Here is a 22,518-nt window from a genome sequence, read left to right as displayed (position 1 = left end):
TAGAAAATAAAACATTCATCATTTTATTTTCTTAATTTTGTGTGTGTGCACACTCAGGTGTCTACCATAGGCACACATGAGGTCAAAATGATTTTGTGGAGTAGGTTCCCTCCTACCATCTCAATGGCATTCTGGGGTCAAAATCAGATCACCAGACTTGAATACCAAGTGTCTGTCTGCAGACCTACATCCAGCAGTTTGTCAAACTCAATTAACATTCACATGAATTATAGGAGGGGTGGCAAGATAGATATGCTATATCATGCACATTTTTAAGTTTATATTAAAGTGTAATAAAAAAAACTTTAAAAGAAAAACAGCATTAACCAGGTGTGGTCATTCATGCCTTTAATTCCACTTGGAAAGGAGAGGTAGGTGGATCCATGAGTTTGAGGCCAGCATAACCTACATAGTGAGTTCCAACCTGGCCAAGAATACACAGCGAGAGCTTGTCTCCAAATATAAACTAGAAAATAAAAAGCATTACTAGTATTCTTGTAGTCAAACTTATATGAATGGGTCATAATGGTTAGTTGGGTATTTTTTTGGCAAGATTTGCAATCCCTTGTACAATTGAGGCCTCCTAATTTTTTTTTATTATAGCAAATACCAAGTAGACAAAAGAAAATTTTAGAAGAAGCTCATGAGTTGAGTGAAGATCACTATAAGAAATATTTGGCAAAACTCAGGTCTATTAATCCACCATGTGTGCCTTTCTTTGGTAAGTATCTTTTCCTAATTTTTATTGTGATTCTAGATAAAACAAGACATTTTATTAAATGAGTATAGGAAGTAGAACATGAATCCCTTCAGAATTTTTATGTTAGGACTTTTAAAATATCAGATCTACTATAGATTGAGCATTCTAATATAAAAATCTACAAAGTTCAAAAAATTAAAACTTGTTGAGGTGATACCAAAAGTGGGAAATACCATATCTAACCTTGTTTCAGGAGTCACCACAGACACTGTAAGGTAACGGGTGTGGTAGCACACATGAATGTGAGTCCACCCTGGACTACACAGCAGAACCCTATCTGAAAACGGTTACATCCAACATTTAGGCCATAGATGTACAGCATGTGTGGTCTATAAATGAATTTTCTCTTTAGCCCTGGAACCCACACCCAGGATATCCATAAACACTCCACATGCAGAGCAAGTCCATTTCAGACGAGGACTCGGCTTGCACACACCTCCCTGTTTAGTCTCACCTGACAGCCAGCAGGGGTTATGTCATTCATGTATTTGGAATCTTGCAATGTTTTCATTATTTTTATAACTGTTGCAATCTTCCTGTCTCTGCATTCCTGGTGGTTGAGATAATAGATGTGCACCACCATGACTTGCCTTGTAGTTTAATTTTGATAAAGTAGAAGTGTGACCATATCTCCATATTTGTATTTAATCACCTAATAAAACACATATCTAGAAATTCACTGTATATGCCTTTGAAATAGTAACTTCAGCACATTGGGATTTTAATTTTACCAGCCCCTTATCTCCCTCCTTTGCACAGGAGGATGAATGCCTTTCTTCCTTTCAAGACTAAGTCTCCCATCTGAATCTTTTGCTTCTCTTGGGTAGAGACTCAAGACTGGTACTTCAGTCTGCTGCCTGCTTGTAGGTTCCTTTTTCTTCCAGTTACTTATTCCCTACATTATATACTTTCAGTATTTTTTTTCATGTTGCCCCCCAACACACATACCTTTTCACCCCACTTCAGTGTTAGGAACATAGAGCTTATCCACAGGCAAATGCTCTTTCTGCCAGAGCTATACCCCAGCCCTTGAACCAGCCCCTCCCCTGCCCCTGTACATGCTCTGGTTTGTAGAAACTGATCTCTCTTTTGTTTGACTTTCACTGTTCGGCAAATTTTTTCATAGCTATATCGATGATTTTTTTCTATATACTTTTAAGTTATAGTGCATATTTTATTGTTGCAGCTTTATAACTAAATATTTTAAATTTGCTTTTTTTTTTGATTGCTTGTTTTTTCTTGATTGTTCGTTTTTTTGTTTTTTTGGCATTTGGTTTTTTGAGACAGGGTTTCTCTGTGTAGTCTTGGCTGTACTGGAACTCGCTCTGTAGACCAGGTTGGCGTCAACCGTAGAGAGATCTGCCTGCTTCTGCCTCCTGAGTGCTAGGATTAAAGGTGTTCACCAATACGCCTGGTCTGCTTGTGGGTTTTTTTTTTATGTGTAGATTGTATGTAATTGTGTGTTATATATGTTACTTTTTCCCATATTCTTCCAAAGTATATTTTATACTTTAAATAATCTTTCATATCATTTATAGTGGCTGCATGCTATCCATAAAGTTAATATGACTATTGTGTCATCTATTAAAATGACTATTTGACATTTGTGATTCAATGTATTATTTCCAGTATGTCAACAGATCCATTTACATACTCTGGAGTTATGTGGGGATGGGGAAAACAGAACACAGTGACATAATAACAAAGAAGGGTGAGCTTAACTTTTGACCACTACTTTTCCCTGCCTTCCTAGCAGTAAAAGGCGACTCAGGGCTCTATGTCCCCTGGCAGTTTGTTCATACTTTGATGCATATACCTCTGCAATATAATGTTCTGCTTATAGCATAGTAGCTTAGTTTTTTAGCTCTTTCCAAGGAGCAAAACTCTTGTCTATTCTTAGCACCTAACCATGGGCCTGACACATGGATGCATTCAGCAAATGTTTGAGTGAATGAAAGAATTATATTATTTCAGAACACAAGATAATTTGGCCACTTAGATCACTATTTGATAGACATAAGTCATGTCTAGATCTTTACATGCATGCACACATACACAAAAATGTTTTTTTCTTAAAGAATCGAACTTTGATGGGACTGGAGAGACGGTTTAACAGTTAAGTGCACTGCCTGTTCTTCCAGAGGACCCAGGTTCAATTCCTAGTACACACATGGTGGGTGGGGTCCAGCTGTCCATAACTCCCTCTTCTGGCTATGCATGCACTTGGTGCACAGACATACATGCAGGCAAAATACACATAAAATAAAATAAAAAGAATTAAGCTTGCTAGTATATAATATTGAGGTCTCTATCATCTGTGCACATACAAATGTTCCTTATAATTAAAAAGTCGCATATATTTAAAAATTTATATAGATGCAGTGTTTGATCAACCAAGTTTGGACAGTAGTACTACCACGACTATGTTCTTTTGGCTAGTCATTAATCAGGGATAAAATATTTTTTCAAATTTTATCTGAGGTTTTCCAAAGTGCTACTTAAATTTTTATAGCTTCATCCAAGTGTTTTGTTGTTTGTAACACCTGTGAACATCCTGTTTTCCCATACAGTCAGTCTCTGTACCACTTCAGCCACCTCAGCACAGAATTAGTCTTCCTTCTGTGCCCTTCCCTTGTCTAAACCAGTAGTTCTTTTAAAACTGTATTTGGGGAGTGTGTGTGTGTGTGTGTGCACCATGTGTGTGGGGAGACACTCCCAGTGATCAAGAGAGGGTGTCAGATTCTCTGAGACTGTAGTTAAAGGTGGTCGGGAGTCAGCTGACATGGCTGGGAACCAGATGAGTCCTGTCATGGAAAAGCAAGACCATTTACCCACTGAGCTATCTCTCCGGTCTCAGTTGCTAAATTCTTATAGGGTCTACATCTTGAATTTTTGTGCCCTTTACTACCTCCAATCACACAAAATATTACAGCCTACAAATTGCTCTTCTTTGGAATTCAGTGCAGCTGGCAAGCCTGTAATGCAAAGATGTTTCTACTCATTATCTCCTCGATAGGAGTTAACCTTTTTCTTTTTCAAGACAGAGACTCGTTGTGTAATCTAAGATGACCTAATATCCTTATACCACCATACCCAGAATGAAATTTAAACTTAACAAAAGATATTTCACAATTCTGAGTGCCAGATGTTACTATCTATAAACACTTCAATTTGAGACTAATTTGATTTTGGCTGCCATTGAATATGCAGTCTTAAGGGCATGTTTGTTACAAAGCATAAGAACCTATGCTACAGTATATAATAACTGTTTTATGAACATACCTTGAATAGTGGCCCTGGTGCTGAGAAACAAACAAGTAAATCATGTGCCCAACCGAACAGGCACTGATGTCAGTCTTACCTTATTCTTGCTGACTTTTAATGACTGGCTTGAGTCATTTCATCTTTTAAAGAATGTGACCCAAAAATCTTGCAGTATTTAGGTCTGGTAATCTGGCAGTGGTTCCTGATGCTAATCCTGACAACCTGAGTTCAATCCCCGGGACTCACATGGAAGTGAACCAGCTCCACACAATTATGCTATGGCATGCTTGTGCATGTGCACGCGCGCACACACACACACTTTAAAAATAAAAGAAAAATATGACATAATTTAGAAGTACTCCTTTACTGCTAAGCATTAGAACCACTGACCTTGTCTGTCTAACATCCTTCCAGCTTCTTTCACACTACACAATAAATACACCGTTCGGCTATAACCATACCAGACACCTACTCTGAGGATGCCCTCCATGTTTTACCATGCCTAGTGCCACACCGCTTATCTCCCTCTTAATTCTACCCATTTAACTCTTAGCTCACTTTTGAGAGTGAATTTAATGATCCTTTTTCTAATCCCAACAACTTCAGACAGGAAAAGGTACTTCATTTGCACTCTCACGGCATCTGAAACATTCCTGCTAGCATTGCATTTCCTAATACAGCACCTGCAAAACTATACCATAGTGCCCCATCTTCAGAGCTCTGGATTCTCTGAGATCACCCCACCCCACCCCCAACTGTTTTTTTATCTGCAGTAACTAATGTAATAATTAACATACGACAGCAAGGCAGTGCATTCATATTTAGTGAATGAACCACACCTTGTGTCCCACCCCTTCCTGAGAGCAGCAGTGTGTAATCTGGGAGGGAAGTTACTCAGATACCAACATCAGCAGCTTCAACTGTTATTAATGGACACTTTCTTTTCTGTCAGAACTACTCTAAATTTTAGAGATGAAGAGCTGAGGCAGAGAGACTAAGGAATCTATGTGAGCTAGCACAGGTAGAAAGCAGCATAGCTGGCTCTAGAACTTCTGTGCCAGGAAGAAAAAGGCACTAAAATAAGAGCTGAAGGGGGACTATGGTGTGGCTCAATTGGGTTCAATCCCCTGGACTACATAAGCCAGATGCAGTGATGTGTGCCTGGAATCCCAGTGCTCAGGAATTGAAGCCAGAAGGGTAAGTTCAGTCATCCAGTTCAGTCATAACCAGCTGCATAACAAGTTTTGAGGCCAGGCATATCACCAGGTATACTAAATCTAAAATATGCACAAATTATATGTCACTCTGCGCTTGACAGACTTGATGTCTTTTTTTTTTTTATGTTTCCACAAGTAAGCCTGTTCAAACATGATCATCTCCAAATAGTGAGACTAAAAATTGAATACGCAGAAAATATAGCCTTCTGAGTTGGAGGATTCCCCCCTTTGGCAATAATATACATCATCAGTAACAACATTATTAAGTTTCTTTTAAAAAAAAAAGTTTTCTTTTACAAATCATGTAGTGGTGGTTTGAGGAGTGTGGAAGAGTGGTTATTCTTTCTTTAAAAATATCTACTTCTGAAACTTGATCTCCTTTTCTTTGAATGTTTACAAAGGTTGGGTCTTTTACAGAAGGATTTCATACAGAAATACTTCTGTTGCTATTCACTGAGCTTGTTGTTTTTCATATAAATCTGGGTCTTTGTTCTTTGGTTATTATGACTGTCTGCATAAATCCCTACAGTTAATGAGAGAAAAAAACAAAACAAAAACTTTTTCCTTCTTTACCCGTGAAGTAATTTCATGGTCTCTTGTAGGAATTTATCTCACTAATATCTTGAAAACAGAAGAAGGCAACCCTGAAGTCCTGAAGAGACATGGGAAAGAGCTCATCAACTTCAGCAAGAGGAGGAAAGTGGCAGAGATAACAGGGGAGATCCAGCAGTACCAAAACCAGCCTTACTGTTTACGGGTTGAGTCAGATATCAAAGTAAGTTGAATTGTGTGAGGATATGTTTCTCTGAGCAATTTTACACAATGCCTCAGACAGGCCAAGTTTATTTTGCAGAGGAGAAAAGGGAAAATAAAATTTATAGTCAAATAATTCAAATTTTCTTATGTTGAATATATCCTGTTATTTTCATAAATTTGAAATTTAATTAAGAATATTTAATACTAATAATTATTTTTTGCATTTATTTTAGAGATTCTTTGAAAACTTGAATCCAATGGGAAATAGCATGGAGAAAGAATTCACAGACTATCTTTTCAACAAATCCCTAGAAATAGAACCACGGAACCCTAAGCCTCTCCCGAGATTTGTAAGCACTCACATATTCGCGGTTTTATACCTTTGGTACAGCTGTCATCTCCATCTGGGGTCCCCTCAGTACCAGTGTAGGTCCATAGCATGTATCGTGTAGGTTAGTGTTCTGTGAAAGCACTTAGGGATGAGATGAATGTGATGGTTAAAAGTAATTAATATGTATAGTCAGGAATATCTTACTCATTTCCAAATAAATGAACACTAATACTAATTTCAATAAATTCTCATGATATGATGATAGATGGGAGTAAATTTATAGTTTGCTCCTTTTAGGTTTTTGTTTTTGTTTTTTCCCTGGTTTTTTGAAACAGGGTTTCTCTGTGTAGCTTTGGTGCCTGTCCTGGAACTCGCTCTGTATGCCTGGCTGGCATCAAGCTCACAGAGATCTGCCTGCCTCTGCCTTCTGAGTGCTTGGGGCATGCGCCACCACCCGGAGCTATTTTTAGTTTTAACAAAAGTTAAAATTTATTTCAAAGGCATGGAATTTAAAAAGTTTATACTAATTTACTTACAGTAAGTATATTTACTTGGGATTTTTTAAAGTAATGAAATGATCCATGAGTTAGCAAATTTTGCGTAAAGATACTTCTAATAGTTCTTTTGTTTTGTAGTAATTTGCCAGTGCCTGTCAAGCTTATTACTCCTCACTGATAGAGTCAAAAAGTAAATATAAATCGTTTCTAAGTGGTCATAATAAACTATAATGTTTGTGACTCCCATCAGATTTTTGAAACTTTAAAACGGCTTTTAAACATAAACCTAATACATATGTCGACTCCAGTGAGACACTGTGACATCACTGTGAAGTGGTCATTCTGTAGAGTTAGAATACGCACAGAGATTAAAGAAAATGCAGACAACTCACTGCATCTGTAAGCAGACCAGGTCCTAATGGGCTAATGGTACTGTTGTATTACAGCCGGGAACCACAGTTCATGGTGACTATGGCTTTTCCAACAAGGTTTAATTACCCCAAATAGTATTTTTTAAAAAACGGAATTTGCTGAGGGATGGGAGGGTGGGTGCTGGTGGCAGGCAACTTTAATCCTAGTACTTTGAAGGCTGAGGCCAGCCTGGTCTACAAAGTGAGTTCCAGGACAGCCAGGACTGTCACACAGAGAAACCTTGTCTCAAAAAACCAAACAACATGAAGCCAGGGAATTATATAATGTACTTTCAGAAAAATTTCTATCCACCAAGATGCTACATTAAGGAACATTCTGGTGTTTATATTAAACCTTATTTGAATACATCACTTTCTAAGGGTTTATACAGCCAGCCCTTCAGCAGAGAGATGTGACAGTGCTGTCACTTGGGGTACTCTGAGCTGAGTCATGAGGAAATGTTCATATTGATAATTTATAATTCTCTTAACTATTAGTTGAATTTTACCAGGAGAATAGAGAAAAACCTTCCTTTTAGCCATGATGTTTTAAGTATTGTAGTTTGTTTTTGTTTTTGATGTCTATAGCCAAAAAAATACAGCTATCCCCTAAAATCCCCTGGTGTTCGTCCATCAAATCCAAGACCAGGAACCATGCGACATCCCACACCTCTGCAGCAGGAGCCAAGAAAAATTAGTTACAGTAGGATCCCTGAAAGTGAGACCGAAAGCACAGCTTCTGCACCAAATTCTCCAAGAACGCCACTCACACCTCCTCCTGCCTCTGGTGCTTCCAGTACCACAGATGTCTGCAGCGTGTTTGATTCCGACCATTCAGCAAGCCCTTTTCACTCAAGTAGGTGATAAAACTTTTAAGTAATTCAGAGTGGGTGGAAAATAATCTCTGTGATTGTGTGTATGTTCATATTATTTTCTGTAGAACCCAGAGAAACCAACTAAAAATCTGTCACTCTTTGCAGATATATTAATTGCTTTGACATTTGGCCCAGAATCCTGTGTAATTCCTAGTATGCACACATCTGTCCTCAGCTGGCAGTGGATCTTGTGTTTGTGAGACTTTACTTGGCTTTATTTAGCAACTGAGGACCAGGAAGTTACATTACACACATAGGACTGTGGAGTTACATTGTACACATAGGAAGCTGCCAGATAAGGTCAAACAGACACTGATTTAAAAACATTTTATCCAGCTCAACGCTTCTCTTTTTTTAAAGATTTGTTTATCTAGTCTATATTAGTGCTCTTCTGACATAAAATCATACATGCAGATAGAGGGCATCAGATCCCTCTATAGATGGTCATGAGCCACATTGTGGTGCTGGGAATTGAACTCAGGACCTCTGGAAGAGCAGGCAGAGCTCAACCATTGAGCCATCTCTCCAGCACCACCTTTCATTTCTTTTTATATAAATTATAAATAAATTGCAATAACGCAATTAATTTGGGAGATTTTTCCAGCTTTTGGTCAGGAGGACGGTAATGTACACCTGGATTCAGTTCCCAGCACCCGCATGACAGCGCACATCTATCTGTAACTTCAATTTCTGGGGATCCTTCACCCTCATCCAAACATACATGCAAGCAAAATACCTGTGAACATTAATAATATTAGTCATAAAAAGTGAGCGGGAAATGTGAATGTTTATGCTCAGGTCAGTGCAGCACTGTAAGATTATTTTCTGTTCCGTGCGTTGGTGCTGAAGTAGGGTAGCCGTGATGGTTTAGAACTGGCCTCAGGACTCTAGCCCGGTTTTCCTATATTTTAATGTAATGATTCTCAACCCTCTAACAAACTTCCATCTCCAAAATAATTATTTACATTATGATTCATAACAGTAGCAAAATTACAGTTATGAAGTAGCAATGAAAATAATTTTACGGTTGGGGTCACCACAGCATGAGAAACTGTATTAAAGGGTCACAGAAGGATGAGAACCACTGTTTTAATGTTTGTTTGTTTTGTTTCCTTTTAAGAATAATTTAGGACTTAAATTAATTATTAATAACTCATAAATAAAGTCCTTAATTTTTCTTAAAAGAATATTTTTGAAATATTTCAGATTTATCAAGGAATTCCTAAATTAAAAAGTAAAATTTGGTAAAAACCAAATATATACTGAATTTTAAAGTGTTTATGAATACAGAAGCTTGTTTTAATATTCAAAACCCTGAATATTTTATAATGACAATATATGTTCCAAAAACATATTTTCAAAGGTATAAGATAATATTTGCCTGACTCTCCCTTTAATCTCTTATTAAATGATTTGAGTCTTCACCCCATGAATTGGGTTTTATAATTTACAGCGCTTTCCAGAAGGGCAGGTGAAATTAAGATGCTTGCCACCAAGCATGACAACCTAAATTCAAACCCTGCAATCCTTAGAGTGAAGAAGAAAACTGACTCCTGCGAGTTGTGTCCTGTCCTGACTTGAGAACACATATTGTGGCACATGTACATACACACAAATAAGTGTAAAAGAGTCTTTCAAAAACACAGTATCATACTATTTTTTAATGAATGTTTTTCATTTATGACATTAAGAAAAACTTCAAAGTTCCCAATATGATAGTAACTCCTTTTTTTCTCTCAAAAGTATTAATGAGCTTTTAGTAAAACTGTTTATGATGTTCTTTAAAACTAACATGGCAAGAACATACATTTTTATAGATGAGCTGAGAATATTAGTGGGAGAAAACAACTTTTTCCTGTTTCCTTTTTACAGGCGGCGATACCGTCTTTACCCACGTTACACTGGCCCATGGCCCAAGTCAGTATATCTGGTTTAACACTTAACTCCTGCTTTGGCTTTAGAAACCAGGCCGAGGGTCACCTTCCCTGCTGACCTTTCATCCCTGCCCCATCTTTGAAGTGAGCCTTCACTGCTGCTGTCTTTTGACCATGAAGAATTGGCTTAAATTTATAGACTTTTCATGCTTTTTACAAAACCTTTTAAAAAGAACCTATTAAAGGAGCAGCTTCCACATTTAACCATTTCTCTTTTCCAACTGTACAATTCTAAATATACTTCCTTCTCAAACTTTATAAAAGAAGCAAAAGCGTGCATGCGCAATGGGGAAGCTGGCAGCTACATGCAATGTCGGATTAAAAAGTCTACTGCTGACAATTTAGTGCAGGCAAATAATTGCATTTAACTTCATAAGGACTATGATTATATAATTACATATATAATATATATATAAATACATAACTAGTTGCAAGCCTTAAATATTTAGAGAAATCAAGTGCTGTTTCAGTTAATTGCTTTTAGTTTTAAAGTAAACAATTCACTTAAATTCTATTTTTAATTGTTTTAAACTAACAAATCTTTGTACAAATGATTTCAAAATATATACAACAAAAAATACCAATTATAGCTTAAAAAAATTGTGTATATTTTCTTAAGAAAGTAAGGTGATCAAAATGTTGGTCATGGTCTGGGGAGATGCTCAGTGGGCAGAGTGTCTGCTGTGCTAGCATGGAGACCTGACTTTGTATCCCCAAAATCCACATAAAATCTTAGCATGGTGATACATGCCAGAAATCCTAGTGTTGGAAAGTTGGGATGAATTAGAGGCAGACCAACCCCAGGGACTCATGGCCAACCCACCTAGCCAGTCAATGAGCTCCAGGTTCAGTGAGAGACTCTATCTCAAAACAATAAGAGGAAAGTAATAGAAGAAGACACCCAACATTGACTTCTGGCCTGCAAATATGCACACCCCAGCAATACACACAGCACACACAATGTTGGCCATCTGAGTATAAGTACACAAGTACTCTTCACATTCTGTGTTGTGATAATAGTTAATAGCAGAAGGGAACAGAATGTTTAAAGGAATAAAGAGCCTGCCAAGTACAGTTTTGAATGTTAAGATATTTTCATATCTTTTTATAGTGTTTATAAACTAACAATAGATAAGTGTTGTCTTTCAAAGCATAATTATTCACTAAATGCCCATTAGATGGGTTCCAGTTTTATTTACCTCTTTTGCCATTTCATCAACTTAGTCTTAAATCAGGGTTACTAGATTTTAGTAAAGTTCCTGTTTTCTTTTTTTTTTTTTTTTTTTTTTTTTTTGGTTTTTCGAGACAGGGTTTCTGTGTGGTTTTGGAGCCTGTCCTGGAACTAGCTCTTGTAGACCAGGCTGGTCTCGAACTCACAGAGATCCGCCTGCCTCTGCCTCCCAAGTGCTGGGATTAAAGGCGTGCGCCACCACCACCCGGCTTTAAAGTTCCTGTTTTCATTACCGCATACTCCCTATACTCTGGCATTTTGAATAGTTCACCATGGTTAAAGTTTTTAGATTTAGATGTGATGATTCTAATGATGTTTCCATATTAATGAAAGTCTGGACCAAGCAAAATGTGACTAGACCTCGGGGTACCAGATTCTCTAAGAAATATTTCAACAGAGTTGTTAAGACCAGAGACTGTTCTAGAAACTGCTCAGTCCAGTCCAGGACCTTGAGAGCAATAAAACTAGAGAAAAAGATGACCCTCCCACACTTTGACAAAAATGACCATTCCAAAGATTTTCAAATTACTTATCCAACAGAAATCTAAAAATCAGACCCAATTAAAATTCCAATTATATATTAACAATGGTAACATATTTGTTTAAAAAGCAAAAATAATTACTTTAAGTGGCTTTTTCTTTTAAACATTGCTAGGAAGTTTCTGCATGCTTTTATAGTAGTTTATTTTAATAAATGGAATGTTATGCTGGGTATTGGTTTATTAAAACTACTTTTGATATTTCAATGTATTTCTTTTAGTTAGTATAAGAAGCTTCTAAATCTTTTCAAGAGTAGTAAGTGAAATCAAAGTCCTATAATCATTTTTTGTTTGTTTTTAAATTAACACCCTACAGGATCTGCTTCAGTCTCATCTTTAAGTTTAGCCAAAGGCACTGATGAAATAATGCCTGTGCCCCCTCCTGTTCCCCCTCGAAGACGGCCAGAATCTGCCCCAGCGGAATCCTCCCCATCTAAGGTAAAGTAGAATACCTTGTTATCTAGAAATTGGACACTAGCTGCGGTCAGTTGTTATGTCAAGTCTATTCCAGCTGCAACAAGCTAACATCTCAGAGTATTTGGGTTTAATCATTTAAGAATTAAATATAAATTTAGCCTGCAAGATTTTTTTTTTATAAAGGTAGCTTTTGGGTATGCATATGAAACTACTATTCATTTACAGCTATGGGCATTATCAAGGGAAAAAACAAGTCTTAGTCTACAAGGTAATAGTAACTTGATCTCATGCAGTTCTTTCATATCTTGTTTGTGAACCTAGTCTTCAACAGCTGAGATACCTCTCCAGCCCTCATGCACTTCTTCTAAAATGTATGACCAAGGGCGGGGTGCGGTGTGGAGTTTATGTGAAGGTATATGATAGCAAAACTATACTATGTATCTGCTGAAAGCCATTCTTTAAGCCAATAAGAAGGCACTTAAATGCTAGGTTAGAAGAGATCCTAAAGACTCATAATAACTTTAAGTTTCCTACCAGTTTAAATACCCCTTTCCCTTATCGTTTATTTAATTTTGCCAGTTATTAACTTAATTTATTGTCTTAAGCTACCCAGAGAACAGAAGAACCAGGATAAGTCAAGACCTTGTAGATTTCATGAGACATTAAAACAGTACATTTAAAACTTAGTAACTAGGGCTATGGTAATTTGTTTGCCTAATGTGTACACTGCCAAAACCTAATGGTTGGTTTAAGTCAGAAATCATGGTGCGTTGTATGATAGGCAGCCAGCAGTAAACAACAAGCTTTTGACTTAATCTTGACAAAATCAGGGTTTTTTTCCTCTAAGAATGGGTAGAACATCTCACTTAATACATATGGTAAAACTTCTGTTCTTCATAGTGTTCTGCCAGTAGCATGTATGAAAATTCCAAGTTAACTCTTAATATATTCATGTTTTTTTAATTATATTAACACATGTTCTATTCTTTTTCATTTGTTAGATTATGTCTAAGCACTTGGACAGCCCCCCAGCTATTCCTCCTAGGCAACCCACATCAAAAGCTTATTCACCGAGATATTCACTATCAGATCGGACCTCTGTGTCAGAGCCTCCTGAGAGCCCTCCCTTGTTACCACCGCGAGAACCTGTGAGGACACCTGATGTTTTCTCAAGCTCACCATTGCATCTCCAACCTCCCCCTTTGGGCAAAAAGAGTGATCATGGCAATGCCTTCTTTCCAAATAGCCCTTCCCCCTTTACACCACCACCTCCTCAAACCCCTTCTCCTCACGGCACGAGAAGGCATCTGCCATCACCACCACTGGCACAGGAAGTGGACCTCCATCCTATTGCTGGGCCTCCTGTCCCTCCACGACAAAGCACTTCTCAACTTATCCCCAAACTTCCTCCAAAAACTTATAAGAGGGAGCACACACACCCATCTATGCACAGAGATGGACCACCACTATTGGAGAATGCCCATTCTTCCTGACTTCCTCTGTACTGGGGTGTACAGCTTCCTAGCCCCAAATCCATTGCTGGCAATGGATGCACTGAACATGCCAGCACTGAGGAGTTCAAATGAGAACTCCAAACACTAATGACTCTACTTCAAGATGTAGTATAAGACAATGAATTTTAACCTACACGTAATTACAAAATAAGACGGTATTCCAGCTAGAATGTGGAGACTGATCTAGAGGGATTGGACAACTGATTGCACCTGGAAATCACGTGAAGGGACTTTTCTGGCCAATAGGCAAGAGTCCTCATTTTGTGAAGTAATCTTTATCATTAAAGGGATGGAAAACAGTCTAATGTCCAACAGGCCCATATGTTGACAGTTTTTGTAATTCAAAATATTATGCACTTTTAAAAAATCTTAAACAGGGATCTTCTCCTCCTTTGTTTCCTTTGCTTTACTCTTCTACTTTAGAATATTTTCGTAAAAATTCTTCAGAGGACTGTGAGAAAAGGCTGTGGTACCTGGCCTTGTTGAAATCAAGGCCCAGCACTGTACTGCAGTCCTGTTTACAGATTATTACAGTGAATTGAATGGGTACCGAGGCTTCACCAAAGAGGTACTTTTTGTTATTGTTATTGTTTTAAGAATAATTATACCAATTTTAAGAACATTCCCTACCTACCCCCACTCACAAACAAAATGTGGTGGTGTTGCCTTCAAACAAGAAATTTCGTGTCATTAACGGAAGAAGAACTTTTTAAAAATGTAACTGTCAAGTATCCTATTTACACTTAGGAGACTGTTAATCTATGCTAGACTGTCACCCCCTCCCCCTGCCCCACAGGAGTTTACTGGTAACATATGTCCTGGCTCGTGGCTGTCCCTCTAAGCATACTACAGAAATGCAGGCACCCAATGTGAAAAGGAGCACTCTGGGCCTCACTGACACCATTCATGTTTTACTAATAGTGAGTAAGTCAGCATACTTAGAATTACCTTGCATTGCCTAAATCATGTGTATATAGTGAATGTTATATAATATACCTGACAGGTCTGTTTTTATTTAATTGAATAAAGATAAACTACTTTGTTTGGCTGGCATATATTAAATTATTCTATGGCTAAAATGGTTGATTCTTATTTCTTTCAGTTGAAAACGACACAAACACTAAGCACAGAAGCACATGTGGTACGTCTGGGTGTCTAGTTCTTACAGAGTACTCTGAAGTCGGAGCTTGGCAGATAGGAAATACTGGCTTATAATGGAATGGGCATCTTTTAAACAGAACCTTGCAGGTTTTTTAATTTCTTGAGCAACCATACATGGTGGTTAACATTTATATTCTACTTTGCTTAAGGTCTTTGGTTTTCTCAAAGCTACCCCTTAGAGACTATCTACCTGTCCATAATATTATGTGATTATTCATGAAGCCTTGTACTACTCTTTGGAGTCTAAGAGATACTGTGACTGAAATGCATGCAGCTTGACTAGGAGCAGTTTCGTTAATCTCCACTGTGTCTGTGACAGTCGCCAGTGCATCCGTGTGTGCATGTGTCCTCATAACAGTAAAGCAGCATTTCGGTAATCCTGTTAACTGGGCTGCAGCACGGTGGAAGTGTAGTACATTGATAATTTTTGATATTTATTAGAGCATTAAATGTACATCCTAATAGTACAGTGTATAGTCTTCTAAGATCAGAAAGGGCATTAACTACATCGTCATTAAGCAGTCCATCCTATCATGTCCTTGTTTATTTGTTAGAGTTGAATCTTTTTCACTTAGTGTCTGTACTATTCCTATTATGGTAGCCATTTCTCTTTGCAAAATGTCTCCTCTTTTAAAAGTGTCCTCAAAAGTTAATTTCAAATCCCATCTTGGATGCAAATTGTCTATAAGACCATTCATTCAACAAAAGTCACTAGCTAGGCCTACTTTCTAATGTGTTCCATACAATTGTGATGATACCCCAAATTCCCATGGCTTACTGATCACTTTTTGATCATCCCATCCCTACATCAAATGAGAACCTAACAAAAGCAACATTAGAATATTCAGTATCTCTCTGGCCAAGTGTTGCCTTCAGCAGGGTGATAACCCCTTTGGTTCTGCTTGAGCCAACAAGGGAGGGAATGCCCAGATTTGGAGTTAATTTCTCCCAAAGGGAACTCTTCTTCACCCAACTGTTCAGTAGACCGCTTCACCATCCAGCCATTTGTATGCATCACCGAAGGAGGGTATTTTTATTCTTAAATATGACATTTGGGCAAAAATATTTTCTGTAGTAACTGATTTTAAAAGTTCTAATTGGATGCCCTGGGGTGAAAGTGAGAAAGATGTGTCCTTGAGTTAAACATTATCTGGCTAACAAACTTATCCTTAGTCATAATTAAAATATACTTCTTCAGAGACAAGAAGTGGCAGAAGACAAATGCACCACTGCAGAACTACATCTAAACCCAGGACACTATGAGTCAGCCAGTGCAGCGAAACTTGCTTAACTACATCCCCAAATATGGGACATTTCTTCCAAAAAATGAAGTATCAGCAAATGTTTTCTTATCCTTGGACCACACAGTAAAGTCTTGATGGGCTCATAACCAGTAACAGAAATGCTTTTCACAGCTAAGCACTTGGAAAACAGGAATAGACAAGTGTATGTTTCTAAATTTATTAAAAGATGGGCTGTTTACTCTTTCTAGTCTTTCAAATGTGAAGATGAAAATGACAAATATTCAAAGTCTACCTAATTAAAATTTCTTGCGTAAATAAAGGCTGTTGGGCATCAAATCGTGAGTTTAGTGGGTTACTATCCTCTGACTCAAGAATGTTTTAGTGGATCTGAGCTGAGCCAAGAGTGTGCAATATAAACATAATCAGCAGGACGTCCTACTAAAGTACTTTTTAAGTTGGAGGCTGTACTATGATTCCAAATTCTTCCCTAATGCAAACCCAAAGTGGTAGTTATCATAATGATCATGTAATTAAGTTTTGCTCACATGTCATTTCATTATCTTAATATAATGGCCTGAATTAGGGGTATATAGTGGCTCAGGAAGATAAGTGGGGATCCTGTCCCAGCTAGAGAACACACAGAAGAGAACCTTTCTTATCCTCTTCAGATTCAAAACCAAGGCAACCATGTATGTCTTGGTATTCTGCTGCTGGGTAGGTGTGCATGCTCTTTCCATCTCTATCATGAGACTGTGCCGTGCAGGTTCTGTGTACTGCACGTTAATTTTTACACATCACAAGGTGACTGTCAGTTTGGCTGAAAGAGAACTATGCAGTAAAACGTGAGGAAAGTGATGCCTTTATTCAATTTTTCCCCTTTGGAACAGTACTAGCTTAAAATGATTTCATAGTCCTTTTCACATGAGCCAGTGAAGTATTCTGTGTTCTAGTTAAGAAAAAAAGCATGAACTCTACATGATAAATCTAAACAAAAGCAGTTTTAAGTTCTTTTATAAGTTTCATGCCTTATTTTCCATTTTTGACACCATAAAGTGCATTTTCTGTCAACTGTGAGCAAACTTCCCTTTTGCCTTTAATAAAAATAGTGCATTAAGTAGCCAGTTGCTGAAAAATTATAAAACAAGCAAGCTAAAGGTGGGCAACATTGGACTACCAAACCCAGATACTCAAAAGATGCAAGTTATATGCGGTGTGGCTTAGAGTGCACGCATGCCAGATGCATGCCACTTTCAGTAGCTGCCAACTGTGCCTTTAATTAAAAACATCTCTCTCTCTCTCTCTCTTTTTTTTTTTCAGATCAAGTCAGCATTTGGGGGTGGGATAAGGGCAGGGGACCTGGGGGTGCAAATATCTGGTGAAACCAGAGAGTTTGTTTGTCAAAGTGACATGTATAATTTTAGTTGAGATTTGTCTGTGTATATATGTGTATTTGCCTTTGTTTAGTAGCATGGTTATTTGCTAAAGTAATTGTCAAAAATGCTCTGTCAGTCTTACTCTGATGTAAGAACAAAGTGTGGTCTATACATCCAATGGCCTTTGTACCTAACCAATGTTTGTAGGTGATCTTTGTACTCCATGTGCAGCAGCAGTATTTGGTTTGTGTTAAAAGTGAAAACAATGGCTGTTATTTTTCTGGCATTACTAAGATAAATTGAAAAATAATAAAGAAAAATGCCTTACATAGCCCACAGTGTATTGTTTTTGCATGCATTTACTTTAGAGGGAAGTATTTTGAAGCTGTTAGTGATTCTAATTTAGCTTATATACCTTCACATAGAAATACTTTACATTCTATCATGGTCTTCCTCTGGGAACACTATTTCCTCTAACAAGTTAAAAAAGATACAGTAAGTTTAGTGTCAGTAACAAGGAGGCTTGGAATAGAAATTAGTCAAGTGACTATACACAAGATTAAGTTTCAGAAAGCAATTGTATTTTTAAAAGAACATACTTGGGTGTTTCAGGTCCCTACCAGGCAGCTCTTGCTGTGACCAGCTGGTGTTAGGAAGATCAACAGTGCAAATATAGGGTCACTCAAGGTATAATATAAAACAAAAATATTAAAAGATAATTAGATTCAGCTCATTTATTTTGAAATAAAGGCAAGCCACAGCTGGTGGTGCCGGTCTTTGATCGATCCCAGTCAAGAGACTGAGTCAAGATGATTAAAAGGTATACCTGGGCTAGAGGTGTATCTTGAGTTCAAGGCCATCTTAGCACCTGTCTCAGAATAAAAAAAGGAGGTGGGGGTGTAGCTCAGTGGTAGAGGCTTGCCTAGCATGTGTGAAGCCCCAGTTTCATCCACAAAGAGAGAGGGGAAAGAGAAAGAATAGATAGATAGATAGATAGATAGATGACAGATATAGATGATAGATGGCAGATAGATGATAGATAGATAGATAGATAGATAAGGCAAAGTGTCAAATTTGTGACTGAGACTAAGAATCAGTGTTCCTAGTATTTGTAGGAATGCCTTCAGGGAAGCCTAAAATGGTGATTCCAGCATGCATTATTGAATGTATTCTACGTAACAAGTTTACTATCTGTAAGTAATACTGACACTGAAATTAATCAGAGATTTTGATTTTGCTCTCCAAACGTTAATTCTGATCTTTAACCAAGAGATTTACCTTTGTACTTAAGTCATCATCAAAAGTCAATGCTAGTCATCACAGAGGAGGGCACTTAGATCTCAAAAACAGAACCGAGAAGGCCAGCTCCCCAGCCAAGTCTGCTTTTTTGCACCTTTGACAGAATATAATTTTAGAAAAGCAGTTTGTGGCCATGCTAACCTTTTAGGACCTTTGATAATTACTGGTGGCAAGAAAAACTATCAATTGTTTAGTAACTGTACCTTAGTAACGTGTGAGGGCCGACGGGTGCCGTGGGCAGGCCTGTTTACCCTGCTTCCACTGCTGAGCACACGAACACACGACTCATCAACACAAAGCTCGTATGAACTTGAAAGGTGATGTGGCTACAATGCAGTGCCTTTCAGAACAAAGCACTAAAATATGAAAAATAAAAGTATAAAGGGCAAGTTTGCAGTTTGCCTGTTTTAGAGAATTCCTAGGAGGTTAGCTATCCTGACATCCTATGATTTGATTCATTATGGCTTCCTGTGCTGTTTGCCATTATTCAGATTGGTTTTGAATGACCTAAAATTATAAGCATTTGGTAAGAGCTCATTTGACTATTTAGGCATAAACAAATATAGATCTTTTTACAGAACTGGTGTTAGAAACATAGTAATGAAGAAAAACCCATTTCATGGGATTTATAAGCTAGTGAGAGGATGTAGACAATATTTGATAAGCAGAATATTAAACATTAAAAATGTAGCTGCTATGAAGAAAAGAAGGGGTCTGGAAGTGTGAAATTTAAATGTGATGACCAGTCAGCCATGCAGACATAGAAACTTAAAAGAGGTGAAAGAATGAGACATCCAGGTGACCAACAGAAGAGCTGGTTTGAGAGTCCGGAGGCAGGGGCATGCTTGGTATACAGAACAGAGGGAGCTGGTGTGGATAGAGATATGAATATGTGATAGACTAGAAGGAGATGCCATCGGGAATTTAACCATTCTACATCACTTATTCTAACATCCCGAGAGCCCTCAGAGGTCCGAGCAGAACTAACTGCGTCAGTGTTTTCTCTCCCTGGTCTATCTGGGCCTTTGTGAGTATGACAACACCTACTGCATCTACAACGGCTGCCGTGCTCAGTGCAGCCCACATGAAGAGAAGGTTTCTTTGTTTTGTTCCCCCTGTTCCCTTCACTGATTTTCCCATAACCACAGAACACGCTAGAGGGCAATGTATCTTATAAGTTGTGAAGATTCTGAATCATAGTTGAAGGACAAATTTTCTGGAGCACTGGTCTCTGTACAAGTAAAATACAGTTCTGTTAATCCTTTGACTTAAAGGATGTGATATTTTGCTTTGAGGTTTGGAAAGATTTGAAGTATCTTTCCAACTGGACCCTCACACAGGGTATATTAGTTTAAGCACAGTGGATGAATTCATAAGCTATGAATTAAAATTCCTAGGAAGTCACTTAGGTGGCAGAGGCAGGTGGGTCTCTATGAGTTCGAGGCCAGCCTGGTCTAACTGAGTGAGTTCCAGTCAGGAGTACACAGAGAAACTCTGTCTCAAAAAACCAATAATAATAATAGTAAATAAAATTCCTAGGAAGCACAAAATTCACATCCATGCTAAAAATGAACATGCTTATTATTATTCTTGGGGAATGAGTTCAAGGTGCAAGCTTTTGTTCTCACAAACATTTATTTTCCTCCAGATTTACTGGTTTTCTGTAATGATGGGAAAAGTCTTCGTTTCCCTTTTCCAAGGGTTGAGAGGTTCATTAAGAAAAGTCTTAACCATAGACTAATCTTCATCTCTTCAGAATCTTGTATATTGATTTAGTGCCATATGTAAATATTTATATTAGTTTTCCTCAGGGATTTATACATTGATATATATATATATATTCCTGCAGAGATATATACAAGCTTTTACCCTCCTCTTACCACTTGACAATACAACTGTAAATGTGTTTACACAGCTGTTCCTTGGTCAAGGTCATTTGCAAGAGCAAGTCGGTTTCTGAAGAAGTCTTGTTTGGTGGGTGAAGGATCCAGTGAGGGGCTCTCATTAGTTTTTTCCCTGTATTCTGATCCACTGGACCTAAAATCTCAGCACACAGATAAAGTACAGGTTGATTTGGTTTTAATTGTTTTCAAATATTTTATCTATCCAAATTGTTTTGCATTTGTAAAACAGTTGCCTCCTAGATCTGGAATCATTTTTACTTCCCCTGAGTTTCAAAACTTAAGATATGTGAATCTAAATTTGCAGTGAACATACAGAATTTCTAATGCTTCATGGGGACAACTGTGACAACTGTATATGTCAGTGTACCATGTGAAAGCACTGTAACAGGAATAAAAACTCAAAAATAGCTATTTTTGATTCAATAAAATAACTACTGCGCAGATTACCATGGACCTTACATTAAAATGGTTATCAAGGGCCCTGGTTTAATCTAGGCATCACATTACAAACTCTTGCTTCTGTTTGTTTTCAGTTTTAAAGGAAAGATTTATTGAAACCAGCCACACATATTGCTACATTTGGTAGAATGCAGAAATCAGTACAGTGATCTCAACCACCACAAAGGAGCCCAAGACTAATCAAAAGTCAACTCAGTCCATTTGAGTCCCCAGTCCAGGGTGCATTCTTCCTTTCTCTTGGTTAAACCAGTTGGGCAATCCATTCCAGTTCTGTACCTTCTCCAGTCTGTTCATGTCAGAAGTCCCTAGAGGGAGGAGGCTCTCTAGAAATACCTCTCACACAACTAGCCCAGGGCCCTCTCACTGACTTAAACTGGAGCTAGAATGTATAAAATTAGCCCGCTAACCAAGACCCAGTGCCACAAGTCCTTGTGTGGGATGTATGAAAGCGAAGCTCCAAAGCTCCTGTTCAAGTAAACAGTTTCTCCATACGCTGTATCAGGCATGCTTTCCCTAAACACCAAAGCAGGATAACTGGCCTCCACGCTCCTTCACTGACGTTGGTACACTATCTTTGAGTCCTTGTTTGTTCAGAAGATTTTCTTGTTATTTTTGGGGGGAGGGTTCCTTTATTTTGTTCTGTTATGGTGGTACTAGGGACTGGCCCCAGGATCTTCATATGGAAGTGTTCTACTGCTATATATCCTCAGTCCAAGTCCTTGCTATTAATAATTATTCTTATTAGTTATGAGTCTAAATTTACTGAGCTTATTGGGAAGAATTCAAACATCCTTTTCTAATATTCAAGTGAAAACACTAGACCTATAGGAAGACTAAAGATGTCTGGAAACACGATGAATGGACTAGATAGTTTTAGTTCTCAGTTTGATATCAGAAAAGAAGCTGTAGCTACCCATCATGCTTTACTTCTGATTGGAAAGGAGTACTTTCCCACTGAACCAGTGAACGTAGGAAAATTACTCTCCCTCAGCTCCTGTGCATCTGGATACTCAGAAGATAAGAAGGTATGTGGGTGGAAGGAACTTTTCTTCTCAGGGACCAGCCTACACTCCTTGTAAACAAACTCCCATCCTCCCTAAAACTTCAGGCTCGCTTTCAGTTCTCAGAATTCCTGCCTCCTTCAGCTCAAACCATCCCTGGTTAGTGTAGCTGTGCCTCAAATGTTAGTAAGATGCATCCTAGCTATTCATTCTCTCTCTATGTTCCATGATCTGGAAGCCTGAAAGCCCTTGTGTTTTAGGGCAGGAAGCAGAAGTTCAATTGTTCTCCCCCATGCCAACTTCTCAATGAAGTTATTAATCTACACTTGAGA

At 38.0% G+C, this 22,518-nt stretch overlaps 2 protein-coding genes across 11 annotated transcripts in view; one reads left to right on the top strand and one right to left on the bottom strand.

Moving 5' to 3' along the window:
* Positions 1-14,796, top strand: part of Sos1 (SOS Ras/Rac guanine nucleotide exchange factor 1) — an 89,110-nt gene extending 74,314 nt beyond the window's left edge. The window contains exons 17-23 of one of the 2 annotated variants that reach the window (XM_041631022.1): positions 604-721; positions 5,844-6,016; positions 6,231-6,347; positions 7,824-8,091; positions 9,983-10,027; positions 12,131-12,252; positions 13,233-14,796. In XM_041631022.1, coding sequence (XP_041486956.1) covers positions 604-721; positions 5,844-6,016; positions 6,231-6,347; positions 7,824-8,091; positions 9,983-10,027; positions 12,131-12,252; positions 13,233-13,724 — 1,335 coding nt within the window. In that variant the 3' untranslated portion in view covers positions 13,725-14,796. The remainder of the gene's footprint in view (positions 1-603; positions 722-5,843; positions 6,017-6,230; positions 6,348-7,823; positions 8,092-9,982; positions 10,028-12,130; positions 12,253-13,232) is intronic. The other variant, XM_041631023.1, reaches the window with a different exon arrangement.
* Positions 14,797-19,092: 4,296 nt separating this feature from the next.
* Arhgef33 (Rho guanine nucleotide exchange factor 33) overlaps positions 19,093-22,518 on the bottom strand; it is an 87,343-nt gene continuing 83,917 nt past the window's right edge. For 4 of the 9 annotated variants that reach the window (XM_041630947.1, XM_041630943.1, XM_041630944.1 and 1 more), the window contains one exon: positions 20,465-20,859. In XM_041630947.1, the coding sequence (XP_041486881.1) occupies positions 20,730-20,859 (130 nt within the window). In that variant the 3' untranslated portion in view covers positions 20,465-20,729. Of the gene's footprint in view, positions 19,179-20,464; positions 20,867-20,966; positions 21,491-22,518 lie in introns of those variants that run through there. The other 5 variants (XM_041630948.1, XM_041630951.1, XM_041630945.1 and 2 more) reach the window with 4 other exon arrangements.

The sequence above is a fragment of the Microtus oregoni genome, unplaced genomic scaffold (assembly GCF_018167655.1).
Source record: "Microtus oregoni isolate MIOR12 unplaced genomic scaffold, Mior012 000036F_ref0000092, whole genome shotgun sequence".
Taxonomy (NCBI): domain Eukaryota; kingdom Metazoa; phylum Chordata; class Mammalia; order Rodentia; family Cricetidae; genus Microtus; species Microtus oregoni.
This window is presented reverse-complemented; position numbering and strand designations above follow the sequence as displayed.